Source organism: Lissotriton vulgaris, chromosome 8 (genome assembly GCF_964263255.1).
Source record: "Lissotriton vulgaris chromosome 8, aLisVul1.2, whole genome shotgun sequence".
Classification (NCBI taxonomy): Eukaryota; Metazoa; Chordata; class Amphibia; order Caudata; family Salamandridae; genus Lissotriton; species Lissotriton vulgaris.
Window position 1 is genome coordinate 777,905,292 of NC_141696.1, and position 18,010 is coordinate 777,923,301.

Genomic DNA, 18,010 nt, shown 5'->3' on the forward strand with positions numbered 1-18,010 from the left:
CGCTAGATGGCAGTGTTGCCTGCACTCGTACTGTGCTTTCAGTTCCAGCCTCTTCCTTATGGCGAGTCCTCTCGTTTGGGGACCGCGCTGCCTGCCTGGGCGTCCCTGGGTCACCGGAATGGATAGCTGTTTGGGATGAGGCCGTCTTCGAGGCCCTCCCCAGAGCTGCAGAGATGTCCGGAGGTTCGTGGGAGCACTCGTGTGCAGCCGGACCTTGCAGGAGAACTTCCCCGGATTGCTGGGGTGAGTGCCTTTCACGCTGTTGGTGGGGGAGGGTCGCGCTGAGGAATTCACCTCCTTTCCTCGGGCTGGGTTGTGCGGGACACTTGCGCCGGAGGCTGCTCTCTCCTACCTCTGCGCCGATGGCAACTTCTCAGGGCACACGTAGGCAGTCTCCCGGGCCGGAGGACTTCACTTCTCTCCTTCACGGCGGCACGGGTTGGCGGCCGCTACTCTCTCCCTTCAGCCCACAGCGGGTGGGCTCCGCTTTTAGTTCAACTTTTACTCTCTTTGCGAGGGGGGGGGGGGTTGATGCTTCCTCAGGCGGGGAGCGCGTCGCTCCGGTCACACTTCCTTGGGCGGGGAGTGCTTGAGGCAGGCCGCGGGTAGGCTCCGCCGGCTCTGCCTTTCCAATGCTGATTAGGCTCCGGTCTCCCGCCGCAGCAGCTTCACATTCCACACGCTGCGCGGCGGAGACCTGTCACGGACGTCGCAGGCCGCGGGTGAGCTCCGCTGGCGCTGCAGAGTCTTTCTTCGGTGGGGATGTCACCGGCAGGCCGCGTGTGGGCTCCGCTTGGTCTTGATCACGTCGCGAGGGGGGGTCGGGAGGCGGTTAGCTACTCCGCTCTCTTCCCCTCGTTGTTGACGGGTGTTGCGGGTCCGGCCGCGCTTCCTCACGCAGCCATTAGTCTCTGTGCCCCGCCGCTTCTAGGCACACACGCGGCGGGGGCGGGGGACGACTCGGGCAGGCCGCGGGTAGGCTCCGCTGGCGCTGCTTATTGATCACCACAGTTTATGGCGGGCACTTCGCCCGTGGGGCTCACCTTCGGCCGGCGGGCCAGATGCTCCGTCGCGGTCGCGGCGGGTGGGCTCCGCCCGGCCCGTGTACCTCTCCGATGGGGGTTTTCAGCCTCGCGGCCGTCGCAGGTGGGCTCTGGGCGGTCCGCAGTTACTTGGTGGCGGTCGACGCGGGTAGGCTCCGGTCGGCTTGCTGTGGGGCGCCGACGTGCCTACCGGCTTCACGGCGCGTCGCGCCTCACCACAGGGGATGCCCTCTATTTATCCCACGCAGGGGGAGCAGATCACGATGTGCTCATGAGGTGCGTGGTCGGCTCCCGGTCACCTCCTCGGTCTTGTCGGCCCGGGGCTTGGCTCACGCCCCGCGGGCCTCACGGAAGGCAGGCGCCGATCCTGTGGGGGGAAGGGGGGGGGGGGCGCGACGTCGCCTCACAGCTCTCTCCTCTTCCCCCACGATGGTTTCAATTAGCTGTGGCACGCTGGGCACAGCTCCGCCTCGTCGCCATTGTCGTGATCCTGAGGTGAGGGGCGCTAGGCCCTCATGACGCAGCGAGCACACAATGAGGCAGACACTGACACAGTGGTAACGGATGGGTGAATGGGCTCTAGAGCACGAGCGCTCGGCCCCTTTATTGGCCAGTGTCACATGACCTGTGACGCCTGGTGGTGGGTGGGTGTTAGGTGTGCAGTTACAGAAAGAACTGAGACACTAGACCGTGTCTTACGTTACTACACCTGGGACCACTGCTTGCCCTTAAAAAATATTTTTGCATGCAATTGCAAAGGGGAAGGGGTCCCCTGGGGACCCCTTCCCATTTGCGAATGCATTACCACCTTCTTGAAGTAGGTGGTAATTTGGTACAGAGTTTTGCGGTTGCTATTAGAAAGGGAATGCCCCTTCCTAATACTGGCTCACAAAACAATATTTTGTGAAGTATAGTTATTTGGTAGCCCAGATGATGACACTGGACACACATTGTGTAATGATGGGACACCAATGATCCCTGTCAGAGTTTTTCTTGTTTCTTTGTTCTCTGTAGCGACCCAAAAGTGGGCCGCCTTTTCTATATTTCTCTTTTCAATCTGAAAAACTCTTTTTGTTTATCTTTTGTACTTTAGTAATGAGTTCTTGAGATTTGGGTGGTTCAGACACTATAGAACACGCCCTTGTTGTCAGACTTCGGACTACTTTTTGTGGTTGATTAATTGAAATAGGGGATTTAGTCCGGAAGTCTTTAAATGTATCCCTTCAGGCCCTCCTTCAGTTTTTTTGCCCTTAATTCAAGTAGTCATAATCTAGGTGGATGGTAGAAACACAAAGTAAGGAGGCTAAACACTAAAACAAGAATACAATATTTTATACATGTTTTTGCAATTTTTGATCTTGTCTTATTATCTCTTCTGTATCTCCTTTTCTTCCTTCAGTTAAAGATTTCCAGAAATATATATGGATGTGCTTTGTCATTTTCAAATTAATAATATTCCTGATGATTTTACTGTGGAAGTTTTATAGAGTAGATGCGATCCTGGTGTATCGGGATATGTTTCAACCATTGAGATCTAAGGATGGTGAGTAAACATTTACTTTAAAAAAACTAATTCTTTATTCGTGATTAAGTGTGTTATTTGCATGTAGTCATCACCACCTTTACAAAAACACCACTTTATGGCAAACTACTGCGATATTTGTTCTCGTTTTTTTCTATACATTACACTGATTATAAGTGCTTTGTTACAGTTTTCCAAGCATGGTCACCCCGGTGCTGGAAAACAATCACTCTAAATACAAAGAGAGAGGCATGTTAGTTAACAGTCTCCCACCCGCAGGTGATTGACCCTTAGTGCCAACATTTTTGTTAACAAGTCCAAGTGAAGAGTCTTGGGGACCCATATAAAAGGGCTTATCTCCACCAGAATGTAACTTTTTATGGTGTTATGGTGGCGGTAAGCCCTTCATCTTATTTACAAGGCGGCGTTAAGCTTAACGCTGCCTAGTAAATAAGGCCCCTATTCACGCAGCACATAGCATGAAAGGAGCAGGCAACAGGTGTTCGAGTTGGTGCTCCGCAGCAACACCTATTGAATTTGACGTTGCCCCCTATTTATAAGGGTGGCGTAAATATGGGGCTTCAGCAAAAATAAGACCAGGGAAAGCCTGTTCTTAACCTGGCGATGTGAGGAGAAATTATTATTTAACACATAGAAGTTACAAATCGCCATTAGTGATTGTTTATGTGCAGGAAGAGACACCTTCCTGCACTTGAACAATCATTCCCTGCAACACGGGCCCCCTTGCACTGTGGTTTAAAGAGTGCCTGAGTTGGCGCTAGGCGGCTAGGTTTAGCGCCAGCGCTAAGAGAAACACAGGGGTGCACTGCATTCTGGTGAATACAGCGCCTACATGTGTTTTTAAACTTACAGAGCGCGGTGTTATCAATTTTAAAGCTACACTGCGCTCCGCCAGTTTATTGAAATAATATGCCCCTTAGATTCCAAAATGAGTTTGCTAGCAATTGTTGGGACACTGCACAAGATAAGTCCTGCCTTGTGCTCTGCATAACATTTTTTACTACTGACTTATTCTTCTGAAGTAGAGCTTGGCCATGTCAGACCTATCAGTTACCAATCGTTTAGTAACAGACTTGTGGCATGGTGGTAAACAGTTGGCCATGTTATAAACCTTAAAGCCATATTTGCAACTCTGATTTTTAGTATCTTCTTGAATTAGCATGGTATCTAAGTCTTGAAACACAGTCTTTGTTACATATTTTCTTTTTTCCCACTACTTCTTAACCCATTAACATCCACATTAATACATTTCAGCACAATCCTCATGAGTGCATCAATGGTGTTCCTGATGCTTATAATTTCCTTTGACCCTCATACCACATTTTTCACTTTTATTTCACCTCTAACATGTTGCGATTTCTAAAATGTTCAAATACCAGTCTAAACACAGTGAGGAGCAGAAAAAAGTCTTTAACCCCTTCGCTGCGGCGGCAATTCCGCCTCAGCGCTAGGGGGGGGGGGGGGCGAGCGGCGCTCGCATGCTCGTGACAGAACCGCTCCGTCACGAGCCGCGGTTGCGCTGTGCTCATGACAGAGCGGTTCCGTCATGGCCCCGCCCGCTCAATAGAACGCGCCGCGCAGGCGCAAAATCCGCGCCGTGCAGACGCGGCGGCAGGCCCCATAACGGAACCGCTCCGTCATGAGCACAGCGCAACCGCGGCTCATGACGGAGCCGCTCCATCATGAGCATGCATGGGGTTAAATACGACCACAATTGCTGCCTCCATACAGTATAAGGGTTGTTCATGATTTCTCCCTTGCCAATTGTCCATCTTCTATGATCATCCCAAACTGAGCCCTAGTCACCTTCAGCCATTGTCCTAGTACTATTGCCACTCCTTTAATGTGAAGTAGTGTGGCTCACTGGTTGGAGGCGGCAGACCCGAGAGCAGAGTACGGCCCGGGACCAGGGTTCGATTCCCGACGCGGCAGGTTTCTGGACCAGGGTCTGCGGACTTGATAATTCTCTCGCCTCGGTGCCCACTCTGATCAGCGATCACACTCGGCAACTCTGGGCACTAGCTTGCCTCATCTTCACTAACGGCCCCATCAGACCGCCGGGGATGCCTGGTCTCACCCTGGAGATACCCATTAAGGGACCATCTCTCAGGGAAGCCAGGAAGGGTTTCGCAGCGGTCGAAGCGCGGGGACACGCCGGTGCGCGTAAAAACCCAGCGCTATATAAATGCCCCTATTACTATTACTATTATTAATGGAACATCAGTTATCTTCACTGGCCAGTCTGTCTGACGTTCCAGAAAAGGTGTTCATGACTCACATAATTATATCTCCTGCCATAAGTGAGGATCCCAACCTTTATATTCCAGGTATTAGGTAGGTTAGGTCGCCACAGTTTTCAGCCAGAGGTGATGCATTTTAAAGCATTGTGTGTACATATTGTTATGTTATGTTATGTTATGTTATTAGGGTTCTTCTATAGCGCAACGGCTACTCCAGTAGGAGTGTCCCGGCGCTTTTGGGTGTAGTACACATAGTTCTCAGCTGATGGTTGGAGGCAGTGTTTAAAATGGAATGGATACAACTGATCATACATGGTGTGGGCCATTTATATGGTCTTAACAATGCCCAACGCATCAGCTGTATTTCTAGTCTAGTTCAACTGTTAGTTTAAACCAGTGCAGGGGTGTAGGTCAGGAACTGTGTGTACCCTATTCAATTAGTAAACATCAGCTTCTCGCATCAACTTCAACTCAGGTTTGGTTAAGATTACTGGTAGACACAGGACGCAGACTATATGTACTAGGTGAAAGCATTAAGTATGGACCACTCTTATGTGAAAGCATCAAAGAAGTACTCTTTTTATACACTCATAGTGTTGCATAGGGTTGCACAAAGCACAGGTCAAAATCAAATGCTGTGTTGCATGTGTAGTGGCTCTGAGGGATACAAGTAATTCATGACCTGCAGCTGTATCTCATGAGTCCATACACATGCTGTGCATTTGAGGTGTACACAAAGGGCACAATGTGTGGCACCACCCATATATCCAAACTACGAGATTCAGTGAAAGACTATCAATTTTATTTGTCCTCATAATTACACTTTTGATATATGGGTAAGTTGCACGCTATATAATAACGACCATTGAAAAAGTTTTTAGGTAACATTCTCTAACTTTCATTTCTAATAGTGGAATAATTTTTGGACCAAGCGAAATCGAGTTTTTATTGGTGTCCTTTGGCATTTTAGTTATTGTATGTTTGGAAAAAAAACATACGGCTCTATTTCGGTCATGACTTTTGTGGACCAATTTTGTACGTCTTACACATATAATAAATATAGTGATCTAAAGGCCTTCTATTGGTAGAAAAGAGTATCCAGTTCTTACAAAGCACCATATCATTTTTGTGCAGAATATTGGAAACTTTAATGAAGTACACATCAAATTGGCATCCATTCCATAGCACAGGACATTATTAACATATTCCTAGTATTTGGATAATTTCTTGGCACATCATGAAAAGGTTGGTGATTTAGGTTGAGGTGGTGGAATCTCTGGAACGTCTTAGATTCTTGTTGTGGATTTTTCTTTTTCTGCAGGAGTCAGTAATGTGTGGGCAAGGACCAATCCAGTTGAGGAATTATAAAATAAATAGTTTGTACTTAAAGGAATAGAATTTAAACATGAATAAGTAAGGTTTTAAGATATCTACCATACGTTTTGTAACTTCATCACTGGCAAGCCTCTTTAGCTTGTCTTCCATGTTGTTACAATTATTGAGTCTTGTGAAGAGATTGGTACTAATTAGTCATAGTTGTAATGCTTCCTTCAACCCATCCAGCTTGTAGAGTTATCACTCCATTAAAGATGTTCATGTTTGGACTAGTGGTTTGCAACCAGGTTGTTGACTGTTTAAAGTTGAACAGTTCAAAATGTTAGTATATGACGGGTGTTAAGGGCCAAAAGACCTTCTGCCCTTGCCCTAATATTCATTAAAAATATTAAACGGTTACTCATTAATGATTCATATAATGTGTCTTTCAAGCAGGAGGTGTGCAAAGGGGATTTCCAAACTGATTGCAACATGCAAAAAGAACGTGTTTCTACCCTGAACTGTATACCCTACCAATGTTTTATATACAACTGCATAAGTTAGATTTGTTTTCATTTTGTAACTTTAAAAATAAATCTCTACAAATCTCTTGTATGAGCAGTGTCCACTACCATTTCATAAATAAAGTTATATCTCATACTTTTATCACATATTTTAAGTTAAGTGTCTCATATGGCTGAGATACCCGCCACCCCCTCTCAACACAATCCCCAAGGATGGGAAAACCGGAAACAGTTCTGAACTTTTGGAAGACGGGAGGGAGTGACCCTCCCGGCCGTATTTATTAAAATATGAAACAAAATTAAAACATTAAAATAACAGTTTCATATTATGTACAATTTCATTACCATATTGCGATGTTTGGCTAACCTTAACATATTCTCTAATACAAAGGTTCTCCTAGCCGAACTAACATCCTACAAAACATTTAACTTGAAATTTTGAAATTGTACATCCTAACGTTTAAGGGCCAACGGCAAGGTCGTAACCGGTGTCAAGATCCCTAAACCAGAAATATCCCCCTCACTTGTGAGGGGCGACCGCACAGAGGTGTACCTCAAGTGCAACTACCAATTTCCCTTGACTTGACGGGGGCCCCAATAAAACTCGACGCCACTTAAAGGTCGTCCGAGGACTCGTGTGAGGTATCTAGAAGGTAGCGTAGACCCCCCCTCAAACCCCACACAACTTACCACATCTGCCGTCGCAGATGTCCTGGCCCCAGGAAATTCTCCAGGAGGGGGCTGTAGCCCCTCCTACCAAGGAAGGGGCCTTGACCGCCTTTCCTTTCCTTTCGGCGGCCCATCCTTAGAAGGGCCCGCCTCCCCGTTGAGGGGCCAATGGCCACCTCCCTCGAGCGCTCCCATCCGTAATGGGTGACGCCCACTCCTAGGGATCTTCCAATTAGTGCTCACCGATCATGACCTTACCGCCCGACCAAAATAAATACGACAATTCTAAACTAAATGACTAATTTACTCAAAAGACAGTAGCACAACCACTTTATTAAAAGCATGCTTACTGATCTACACTTAAAGCAGGATTTCTTTATCTGCAAAATTACCACAAATTGACCATTCTTTATTGCATATTCAAAGTCACACGATAATAATCCGAACCTGCAAACCAAGTTAGAGTTATCACATCAAACTATATTCAAAAACCACTTGCTGTCCTCAGGGGCTGGTGGGTGGGTCAAAATTTGGCTCTTCGTTCCGTCTCGAGCTCACGTGCAGCGAGGTGGTGCAGCTTCAGAGCACAGGAACAAGAGGATGCTTCCTTGGCTTGTTGCTTCTTTTATCCGTCTTCAGGGCGGGCGTAAACCCGCCCCTGCCTGCCCCGGGGGCGTGGCCGTCCGCGTCAGTGTCTAGGCCAGCCCACTCTAGGGCGGGAAAAAGCGTGCCCCGGCTACGCCGCTTCGGGCATACCAGCCGGGACTCGCCTCCCGCCCAAGATGGCTTCCCGGGGGGATCGTGGTACTCCGCCATACGTTCGGGGGGACCGAATGGTCGCCCCTTTCCATATGGCTGAGATACCCGCCACCCCCTCTCAACACAATCCCCAAGGATGGGAAAACCGGAAACAGTTCTGAACTTTTGGAAGACGGGAGGGAGTGACCCTCCCGGCCGTATTTATTAAAATATGAAACAAAATTAAAACATTAAAATAACAGTTTCATATTATGTACAATTTCATTACCATATTGCGATGTTTGGCTAACCTTAACATATTCTCTAATACAAAGGTTCTCCTAGCCGAACTAACATCCTACAAAACATTTAACTTGAAATTTTGAAATTGTACATCCTAACGTTTAAGGGCCAACGGCAAGGTCGTAACCGGTGTCAAGATCCCTAAACCAGAAATATCCCCCTCACTTGTGAGGGGCGACCGCACAGAGGTGTACCTCAAGTGCAACTACCAATTTCCCTTGACTTGACGGGGGCCCCAATAAAACTCGACGCCACTTAAAGGTCGTCCGAGGACTCGTGTGAGGTATCTAGAAGGTAGCGTAGACCCCCCCCCAAACCCCACACAACTTACCACATCTGCCGTCGCAGATGTCCTGGCCCCAGGAAATTCTCCAGGAGGGGGCTGTAGCCCCTCCTACCCAGGAAGGGGCCTTGACCGCCTTTCCTTTCCTTTCGGCGGCCCATCCTTAGAAGGGCCCGCCTCCCCGTTGAGGGGCCAATGGCCACCTCCCTCGAGCGCTCCCATCCGTAATGGGTGACGCCCACTCCTAGGGATCTTCCAATTAGTGCTCACCGATCATGACCTTACCGCCACAGGCCGGATAGTTGACCGGCTATCCGGACCCCCCACAACTCCTAGCTAAAGGTCATGCTTAAAGTCTTTAGCCAAGCTACCAAGTCTCCTATGAGTAACTCGTTCCCCACCCGGGACAAATGAACACCATCCCCCAGATACATACTGTCGCCAGTAATACAACCATGCGGAATAGAGTGCAGAGTATTGGAACGGAACAATCTACTCACTTTGTTATTAATTTTTCTCACTGAATGATTCAGAGCAGAAACAGAAATAGCCCCCCGCCATACTTTTCGCGGGATCATATGGGACCATGCAATCGTACACCCTGGAACTCTTCTCGCTAACCAACTTACAGTGGAAAGCATCGCCTCTAGAAGAAGTCGTCTACCAGTGGTGACCAAATCATTGCCTCCCAGATGTACTATGACTACAGACGGCGGTGACCTCATCCGCCCTAGCAAATCCTCGAAAAATGATTGAAACTGGTCAATACAGAGTCCGCCCCTTCCGTAGAAGGAGACACTGTACCCGTATTCCCCAGCCACGTGAATCATGTCACCTGCTTTGAATACGTCCGCGGCACGCCTCACGTATGAGTGGCCCACGACCCACACCTCCTTTTTCACAGCCGGTGATGTCTGACCGCTGGCCCGGTGATGAGTCGACTGCATAGTCCGCCCCGCCTCGTAGGCTTGCGTAACTGAAACCAAACAAAACAAGAAGCGTGAGTACATCATTACCGCTTCACAACATGTGCAACCGCACATACCTTTTATAACAATTCGAGGACCAACGCCCCACACGTTTAACTTGTTCAACATTCAGACCCCTGGCTGTAGCCTCTGTAGCAGCCCCTATCCGAAAGGAATGGGTCCCAAACTCGCCGGGGTTCAAGCCCGCAGCGGCAATCGACATCGCAAGCACCCGCTGAAACTGAAACCTCGTCAGTGGGGTGGCGTCAGCGTGTCTCAACAAGGTCCCCCCCCATGATGCCACCCTTTGTGCTAAATATTCCTCTACACAAACCACCGGGCACATGGAGGACCCGGGAATCCTTTGTATGATTATGCAGTCCCCAATCGCACCCTGATCGGTTTTGGACCTGACAAACGAGACAGACATCGTCTCCCCCTTGACCTGGATGTGCTCTCGGCACAGTCCCCCCCACCGTATCCTGCTTATTCTTTGCCACCAGCTCGCTTACCCGCATTGCCCCGTGGAATGCTAACACAAAAGCGGCCCGGAATAACACTGTTTCATACTGGGATGAACATGTCGCAGGGAGTACGGATAATAACAGGGCCAATCTATCCAGACCTATCGGGTGCCTTACATCTACTCTGCGACCCTCAAGGCATTGCCACCCACGTAGCGCTTTTTGTACAACGAAAGACGCTGTCGGGTCCTGGATCCCATGAGCCCTTGCCACAAAGGAAATGGCGGCCCGATGCCTCTGGGCCGAAGCTACAGATTTGCCTGCCTGATGTAAAGACAGCAAATATTTTACGACAAGCTCTTCCTGTCCCCAAAGCTCCTCCCTAGCAGAACCCAAAAAGGACCAATAAGAACGGAACGCCCCTTCATATGCCTTCCTCGTCCTGGGTGCTAGACTCTCTCCCACGAGGTTTCGTAATTCGGGGCACCGAGAGACCAGAGAGCTTCGGGAAAGGGAGCCGCCACCGGGTCCGCTGTGGGCAGAAAACCCCAGAAGGCCTGCATACGGAAACGAGAAAGCGCATCAGCCGCTTGGTTCAGCACCCCCGGCACATGTCTCGCCCTAAATAGCACATTCAATTGCATACACAATAACACAATTTCCTTGAGTAGTCTCAGAATCCATGTGCAACGTGCTGCCTGACTATTGATACACTCGACCACGGTCATGTTATCAGACCAGAACACCACAGAGTGATCTTTGAACCCCTCAGGCCAAGTTTTCAGGGCCACCAGAATAGGGAAAAGTTCAAGAAAAGCAATGTTACTTGTCAGTCCGCACTCGTGCCACCATGACGGCCATTTTTGAGCCGACCATTGCGTGCCGAATATGGCACCAAAACCAATACTCCCTGCCGAATCTGTCCACAGCCCCAGCTCCTCGGAGGACACCGTTGGTTTGTTCCAGACAATTCGACCATTGAAATCCGCCAGAAATGCCAACCAGATGCGCATGTCCTGGCGAACCTCTGCCGAGAGCCTTGTGCGATGATGACCCTCCTTCAGGCCGACCATGGCTTGAGCGATCGAGCGGGAAAAGGGGCGGGCCATCGGTATTACTCGTAGGGCAAAATTCAACCGCCCCACCAATTGTTGTAACTGATGTAGCTTAACCTTAGACTTACTAATACATGTTTGCAGGCATGCCCTGAATCTTAACACTTTGTCTGCTGGTAAACGAAAACAACCTTCTTCTGAGTCGAGCTCGATCCCCAGAAACTCGATGCAAGTCGAGGGACCCACAGTCTTACCCGGTGCCAATGGCACGCCAAACTGATTCATCAGGACACAAAATTCAGTCAAAGCCTGTCCACATTCCGGGTCCCCGGCTGCCCCCATAAACAAAAAGTCATCGAGGTAATGCATCACATGTTGAAACCCCGTCTTCCTTGTGAAGACCCATTGCAAGAAACAACTGAACTTTTCAAAATAGGCACAAGATATAGAGCACCCCATTGGCATACACCTATCCATGTAATAGTGACCCTGAAACCTGAAACCAAGGAGACGCTGATCGTCTGGATGTACCGGGAGCAACCGGAACGCTGACTCGATATCAGATTTTGCCATCAGCGCACCGGGCCCCAGGCGATTCAATATGGCCACGGCCTCATCGAATGATGCGTACCGCACCGAACACACTTCCGGGTCTATCGCATCGTTTACGGAAAGACCACGTGGGGCTGATAAATTATGTATCAGCCGAAACTCACCCGGGTCCTTCTTGGGGACCACCCCTAAAGGGGAACAAACAAAGTTAGCAACTGGTGGCACATTAAATGGACCGGCGACTCGACCTCGAGTAACCTCTTTCCTGATCTTTTCTTGTACCACGGTCGTATGTTGCAAGACCGATATCTGGTTTTTACATTTCGCTTCACCCTGAAACTCCCCCACTGGGATGCGGAAACCATATGAAAACCCGTTCCGCAACACCCCAGCGGAAGCGTGATCCGGGTATTCGCTGAGCCAGGGAATCATTGCCATGGTATCAATCGGGGTAGGTAAAGGCGCCCCTCGGACTACATCAGACCTGTTTGGCGCCTCCTCTACCCCCGTTATCACCCATTTTGGCTCTGCACATGGACTCAGGATGGGATGATTGCCCACACCCACCACAGTCGTGCCTAAATTTGCATGACCCCTGGGGCCTGGTACATTTTCCCTTGTTAAAGTTCCAACAAATCCCCCTCTTTCCTGTGTTGCCGATTGGCCTCGAGTGGTTGTCGTTACCCGTACTTGATCGAAAGGGCATCCCCGCATATTGGCGGGAGGATTCACCCACGCTACTCCCTAACAATGGCAACTTCAACATACCAGTGTCTTCCATTTTTGACCAAGACACAGAATCGTAACAATCCCAAGTTAAGCTTTTATCATGTTCTTTCGCTTTTCTGAAAATATTATCGTAACAGAACCATTGATTGCCCTCGTGCGACACAGAATACCCCATGATCCGTGACTGATAAATCGGCAATTCAGACAGCAATTCGGGCCTACGTTCACCCATGATGGATGTAAGAATCCCCCAAGCTTTGCCCCAATTAGCAATGTTTTCATTTACCTTAAAGGCGGCCATCTTTGCGCGCCAAACACTCGGATGCATGAGCTCCTTCTGGCTCTTAACATGCTCCATCTCATACTGATCGGTAAGCAACGAGAAGATGTTTATATACTCCTCTGCCCATATCTTCTCTTTGATAGCCAGAGGGACATGTTGACCCAACTTTTCCCTTCGAGAGGGTGCAGACTCATCTCTCGCAATCGGCACTGGCCGCTTACCTGAACCGGAAGCTGTATCCGCGACTGGACCTGCCCCAGGCGGTTTCTCTACTGCCGCAGCCGGCGATGAAGCCTTCGACGCTTCCCTTGTTTCCCGCAGCTGCTTTACCAACACTTGCGCATCGTCAGCCGTGGCGCCCTTGCTGCCTTTTCCCAACCACGCTGCTAATTGTGCTGCCAGCTCGGGCGGCATATCTTCCCCGGACACGGGGGTGACCACCACGGGAATCGGATTCCCCCCCTCCGGCACGGCTTCGAGTGGGGTACAGGGAACCGGGATGTCTCCCCCCGCTGCTCCCCTTCTGGACCTCTTGCCTTTTCCTCCTGGAGCTGCTCCAGCCAAAGGACGTTTCGGTCCCCCTTCCTCATCTTTATCCGCCATTCGCTTTTTTAGGTCGGTCACCTCTTTCATAAGGACCCGCAGCATCTGGTCGGTAGTCATTCGCTTTCCCGCTTTCTTGGGCATTCTCCAACAGAGTATCTGCAAAACAAACAAGAAAGATTACAACGCTCAAAATTTGGCTCTTCGTTCCGTCTCGAGCTCACGTGCAGCGAGGTGGTGCAGCTTCAGAGCACAGGAACAAGAGGATGCTTCCTTGGCTTGTTGCTTCTTTTATCCGTCTTCAGGGCGGGGCGTGGCCGTCCGCGTCAGTGTCTAGGCCAGCCCACTCTAGGGCGGGAAAAAGCGTGCCCCGGCTACGCCGCTTCGGGCATACCAGCCGGGACTCGCCTCCCGCCCAAGATGGCTTCCCGGGGGGATCGTGGTACTCCGCCATACGTTCGGGGGGACCTTTCCATAATTGAGTTAGAAAACTAGCAATGTCACCCTCTCCTCTTCTTGATATACTCATGCTTTTCTTCCATAAAAGTCTTGGTGATTTTGAATCTAAGCATATGGAATTAGATCTAGATGTATGGATGTGTTGCTTCAAAGGAGAATGTAATCTTGGACATCTTAATAATTTTTACTTCAGCAATACTGGTCAAGTTCATTATATTGTTTCCATCATTTCACCACATTATCAATCACATCACATATGTATCTCAAATGGCATTATCAGTAACTTGATGCCTATGTGCCATGAGTGGAGTTGTGTTTCAGTGAGCATTGTTGCTTTATGTTGTGCATTAGGAGTTTTTTGTAGAGCTATGCCTTGCATAATATCATGTGGTTATATTCTGAAAGGTTGTGTCATATTGTTTAATAGTTTGTGATGTTACAGCCTGTTATTTGCTTTCACCCAATTATTTATGGAATTGGTCCAAACAATTACTACAGAATGTGGGTCTTTTTGCATTAAGGTTATAGAGGGATGAAAAGGTTGTTCATATGGAAAGGGTCACAAAAAGAGCACTATAATAAACACACACCCAAACACATTCTTTCTCTCTCTCACACACACTTTACCACTGCTAACCAGTGCTAACATGCTTGTGCTCGCTCCCTAAAATGCGGTAACATTGGTTTACACCTGATTGGCATACTTAATTTACCTATAAGCCTCTAGTAAAGTGGTATGCCATTTACCCATGGAATGTAAGTTAAATGCAACTAGTGGACTTGCAGCATTTATTGTGATACCCACCTAAGTAGCCCCTTAAAACATGTCCCAAGTCTGCCACTGCAACCTGAATGCAGTTTAAACTGCCAATACAACCTGGCAATACAACTCCCTTTCAAAGCCTTTAAATCCTCTTTTAATTCATAGAAGTCACCCCTAAAGTAGGCCCTCGCTAGCCCATAGGGCAGGGTGCATTGTAATTTAAAGGTTGGATATGTACTTTAATCTTTTACATGTCTGGAAAGTGAAAAACTCCTGAATTAGCTTTTCACTACTGTGAGGCCTACCTCTCCCACATGATGATATTGGGTTGCCTTATTATATTGAATAAGCATTAACTTTTGATTAGAAACAGGTAACTATTCATGTTTGATGTCTGCGAAATTGTAATTTAAAACCCTCTTTAATGGTAAACTTGGATTTTAAAGTAAAATTTAAAAAATGACACATTTAGAAAGTTTACATTTTCCTGCCCTAAATACTTGGAGCCTGCAGCCTGCTACTGGGTCACAAGACTGGGTGTAGTTGGACTTTATTCATTCCTCCCTGACATCCTCACAATAGAGGGATTAGGAGTGCCTGGATTAGCCATCAACTAGCGGGATCGGGGTAGAGCTAAGCACAGCCCTAACACAACTGAGTAAGTTGTGCTCTGCAGTCACACAAAGGACTTGTTACCACTGCATTGTTCTGCTTGAAGCCAGGGCAGGGGCGCCAGGAAACCTTAAGAACGTCTAAGGAAATTCTCTAGAAACATCTCCTACTTCAAAGGAAACGTCAGATATAAAAATGAAGCCCTAAGACCTACTCTTCAGTTCACTTTCTGGACCTGTGGAAGTACTCTTAAAGGACTGTCAGCTGCAGCTTGCTGTGCACTTCCTAAGGCTTCCTTGCTGTACCTGGAGGGACTGCTTTTCTGCCTGAAGTCCGGCTTGAACCCATAGAGGCCTGCCCTGCTATTTGAGCCCTGTTCTACTTCTGAACCCAGAACTACCAAAGTGTCTCCAAGGCAAGGTTTAGATGGTTAGCTTCCTGATCAAAGCCTCAGGGACAGAAAAGTGTTCAAGAATCTTGCACCCTCACCTTGCCCCAGCCTGAGTAAGTCCTAATCCTCCAAGTGGTGCCTCTCCAGTCCTGTACCCTTGGTGGTGGTGCTAAAGATGCCTAGATGGCCAAAATCCAAAACGTAGGACTTAAAAAAAGTTTTGTCTAAAAACTGCTATGAGAACTGAGGTAAGACCAGGACCAACCTTCTGATCTATCCACCCAAAGTGAATCGCTGGTCAGCCTGACTTGGAGGCAGCTTCCAGTATGTTCTTCTGGGCAGCAGGAAATCCTGTTAATCTGTCTTTTGTCTTAGGGGCTTCCGGCCTCACAGAACGTTCATCGGCTTCAGCCTCCCACCTCATCCAGCTGGAGATTTTTGACTTCCAAAAAATGGACTAAGTCCGAATTAAGAAATCTTCATGACTACTTCATCCAGCAGCCTCCTGATGACAGTACTCCATCCTAAGAACATGCCTGCAGCCTTGTCCCACTGAAGTTGACCTTCTCAGAACATTTTTCTTTGACATTTCTTCTCAGTCCAAAGGTAAGGGACAATGGGCAAGCCTTGCATTCCATAATGTTTTTAATTTTTTTCACTTACGCATAGGCATTCTGAGCCCCAATTAGATAGGTAGATTGGTGGTATACACCCCAATCTGTCACTAAGGAAAACTTAAAGCTCACCAGACTACAAAAAAAAGAAATGATAAGAGAAATGGGGTAGGTAGCTCGCCTATTTTGGCACTGCACTCCCCTTGGCACCAGTCAGTATTTCAGCAACGATGGGGTGGCAGAATGGGGGGTTTGTTCATCTTTGCAAACCCAATTTCAAAATATGCCCAAAGAAATTCCAGTTTCCTCTTATTTGCCATGGGGAATGGCTGCAGTATTCGGGGTCTGAGTCAGTAAGCACAACAAGACCTCTACCAACCCTGGCTACATCTAAAAACTAGAGACTAGAGGAATCCAGACTCCAGGGTGGTAGGGCATGCCTGAATCACAAGTCCCTGAATTTCTTGCTCAGAATATTTTGAAAATGTAGGACATATGTCTAATCTACTCAATTGCTCCTCCCTTTTTTAGGGAGAAGGCTGTAAACATGTGGCTCTGGGTTAGGTGGCAACCCAGAGAAATCTATTTATTTCTGAGCATTTCTGAAATTTGCAGACCCTGGGAAATCCAGCACATTGTGACCTGCATGGATCCCAGCATGGTTTTGTACTATGAATTCCTTGCAAATATTAACAATTTGTTTTAAACACTGAATGTCCTCTCGCTGCAGCATTTTGGCCCGGGGTAGACTGGAACTCAGAAAACCATATCAACCATAAGTATTTCTGAAACCTGGGCACCAAAGAGAATTTAGGATAATGTGGTTTGTTTGAGCTCCAGCAAGTTGTTATACCCAACATGCCCTGCAAATAATATTTTCCAACTTTTAAATGACTTTGATTTAAACTGTATTCCCACACTTCTCCTCTTAAAATCCCGGGGCCTCATTTATGAAAAGTGACGCATCGCTGCGTGAAAACAGCGATGCGTCACTTTTCACTGCGCACTCCTTGCGACACCAATGATGCGTCATATTTAATGTATGACGCATCATGTTGCAAGGACTTACAGATACATCAGTATTTCTGACGTATCTGTAAGTGCAAAAGTGACGCATTGCTGGAGTGTGTCACAAAAGTGACGCAACTCCAGCAATGCGTCCTTTCACATGGGGAAAGCCCCATGTGAAAGGGCTTGCATCAGTCTTACGCCTGCCGTGAGGCGGGCGCAAGATTTTGACGCAACAGCATCCTAAAAGTGACGCTGTGAAATCTCATAGATTTCACTGCGTCACTATTACGAGGCTTTTTGCAGGGGAACGCCCCCTCTGCATACATTATACCTGACGCAGGTATAATGTGGCGCAGGGGTTTAAAAAGTGACGCATCTACCTAGATGCGTCACTTTTTAAATATGGCGCAACAAGGCGCATATTTAACGCCGCTGGTGCGTCACAAAAAGTGACGCACCGGAGGCGCAAAACTGACGCAAGGCCTCATAAATAAGGCCCTCCCTCGCCATGTGTGGATGGACCTATCACATGTATTAAAAATTGACCAAAACGGTAACCATGTAAACACCACATTGAAATTATGTTTACTTCACACTGTCTAAGGTTTGACCAATTCCTGCTGCAGGTAATAGGTTCACCCTCAGAAGTGGGGTACTGTGTTTATTGGAAGAAGTGTGGAAACTCGAGGTAGAGGGACTTTTGTCAATTTCCAGATTCCGGAACTTTCTCTCACAGAATCATGAGAACATTCTGTGATTTTAGCCACATTTTGATGCTCGCAGGGCATTCTTGGTAAGACAAAATAGTCAGATCTATGCAATCCATATCACCCTGGATTGTCCTAAATGTCTAGTTTTTAAAAATGTCTGGGATTGCTAGGTTTCCTTGGACTTTAAACAATCTTGGGC

At 48.0% G+C, this 18,010-nt stretch overlaps 1 protein-coding gene across 1 annotated transcript in view; it reads left to right on the forward strand.

Annotated features, from left to right (window-relative positions):
• IL1RL1 (interleukin 1 receptor like 1) overlaps positions 1–18,010 on the forward strand; it is a 370,274-nt gene that overhangs the window by 298,860 nt on the left and 53,404 nt on the right. Inside the window, exon 8 of the mRNA XM_086933380.1 lies at positions 2,443–2,586. Within this exon, the coding sequence (XP_086789506.1) occupies positions 2,443–2,586 (144 nt within the window). The remainder of the gene's footprint in view (positions 1–2,442; positions 2,587–18,010) is intronic.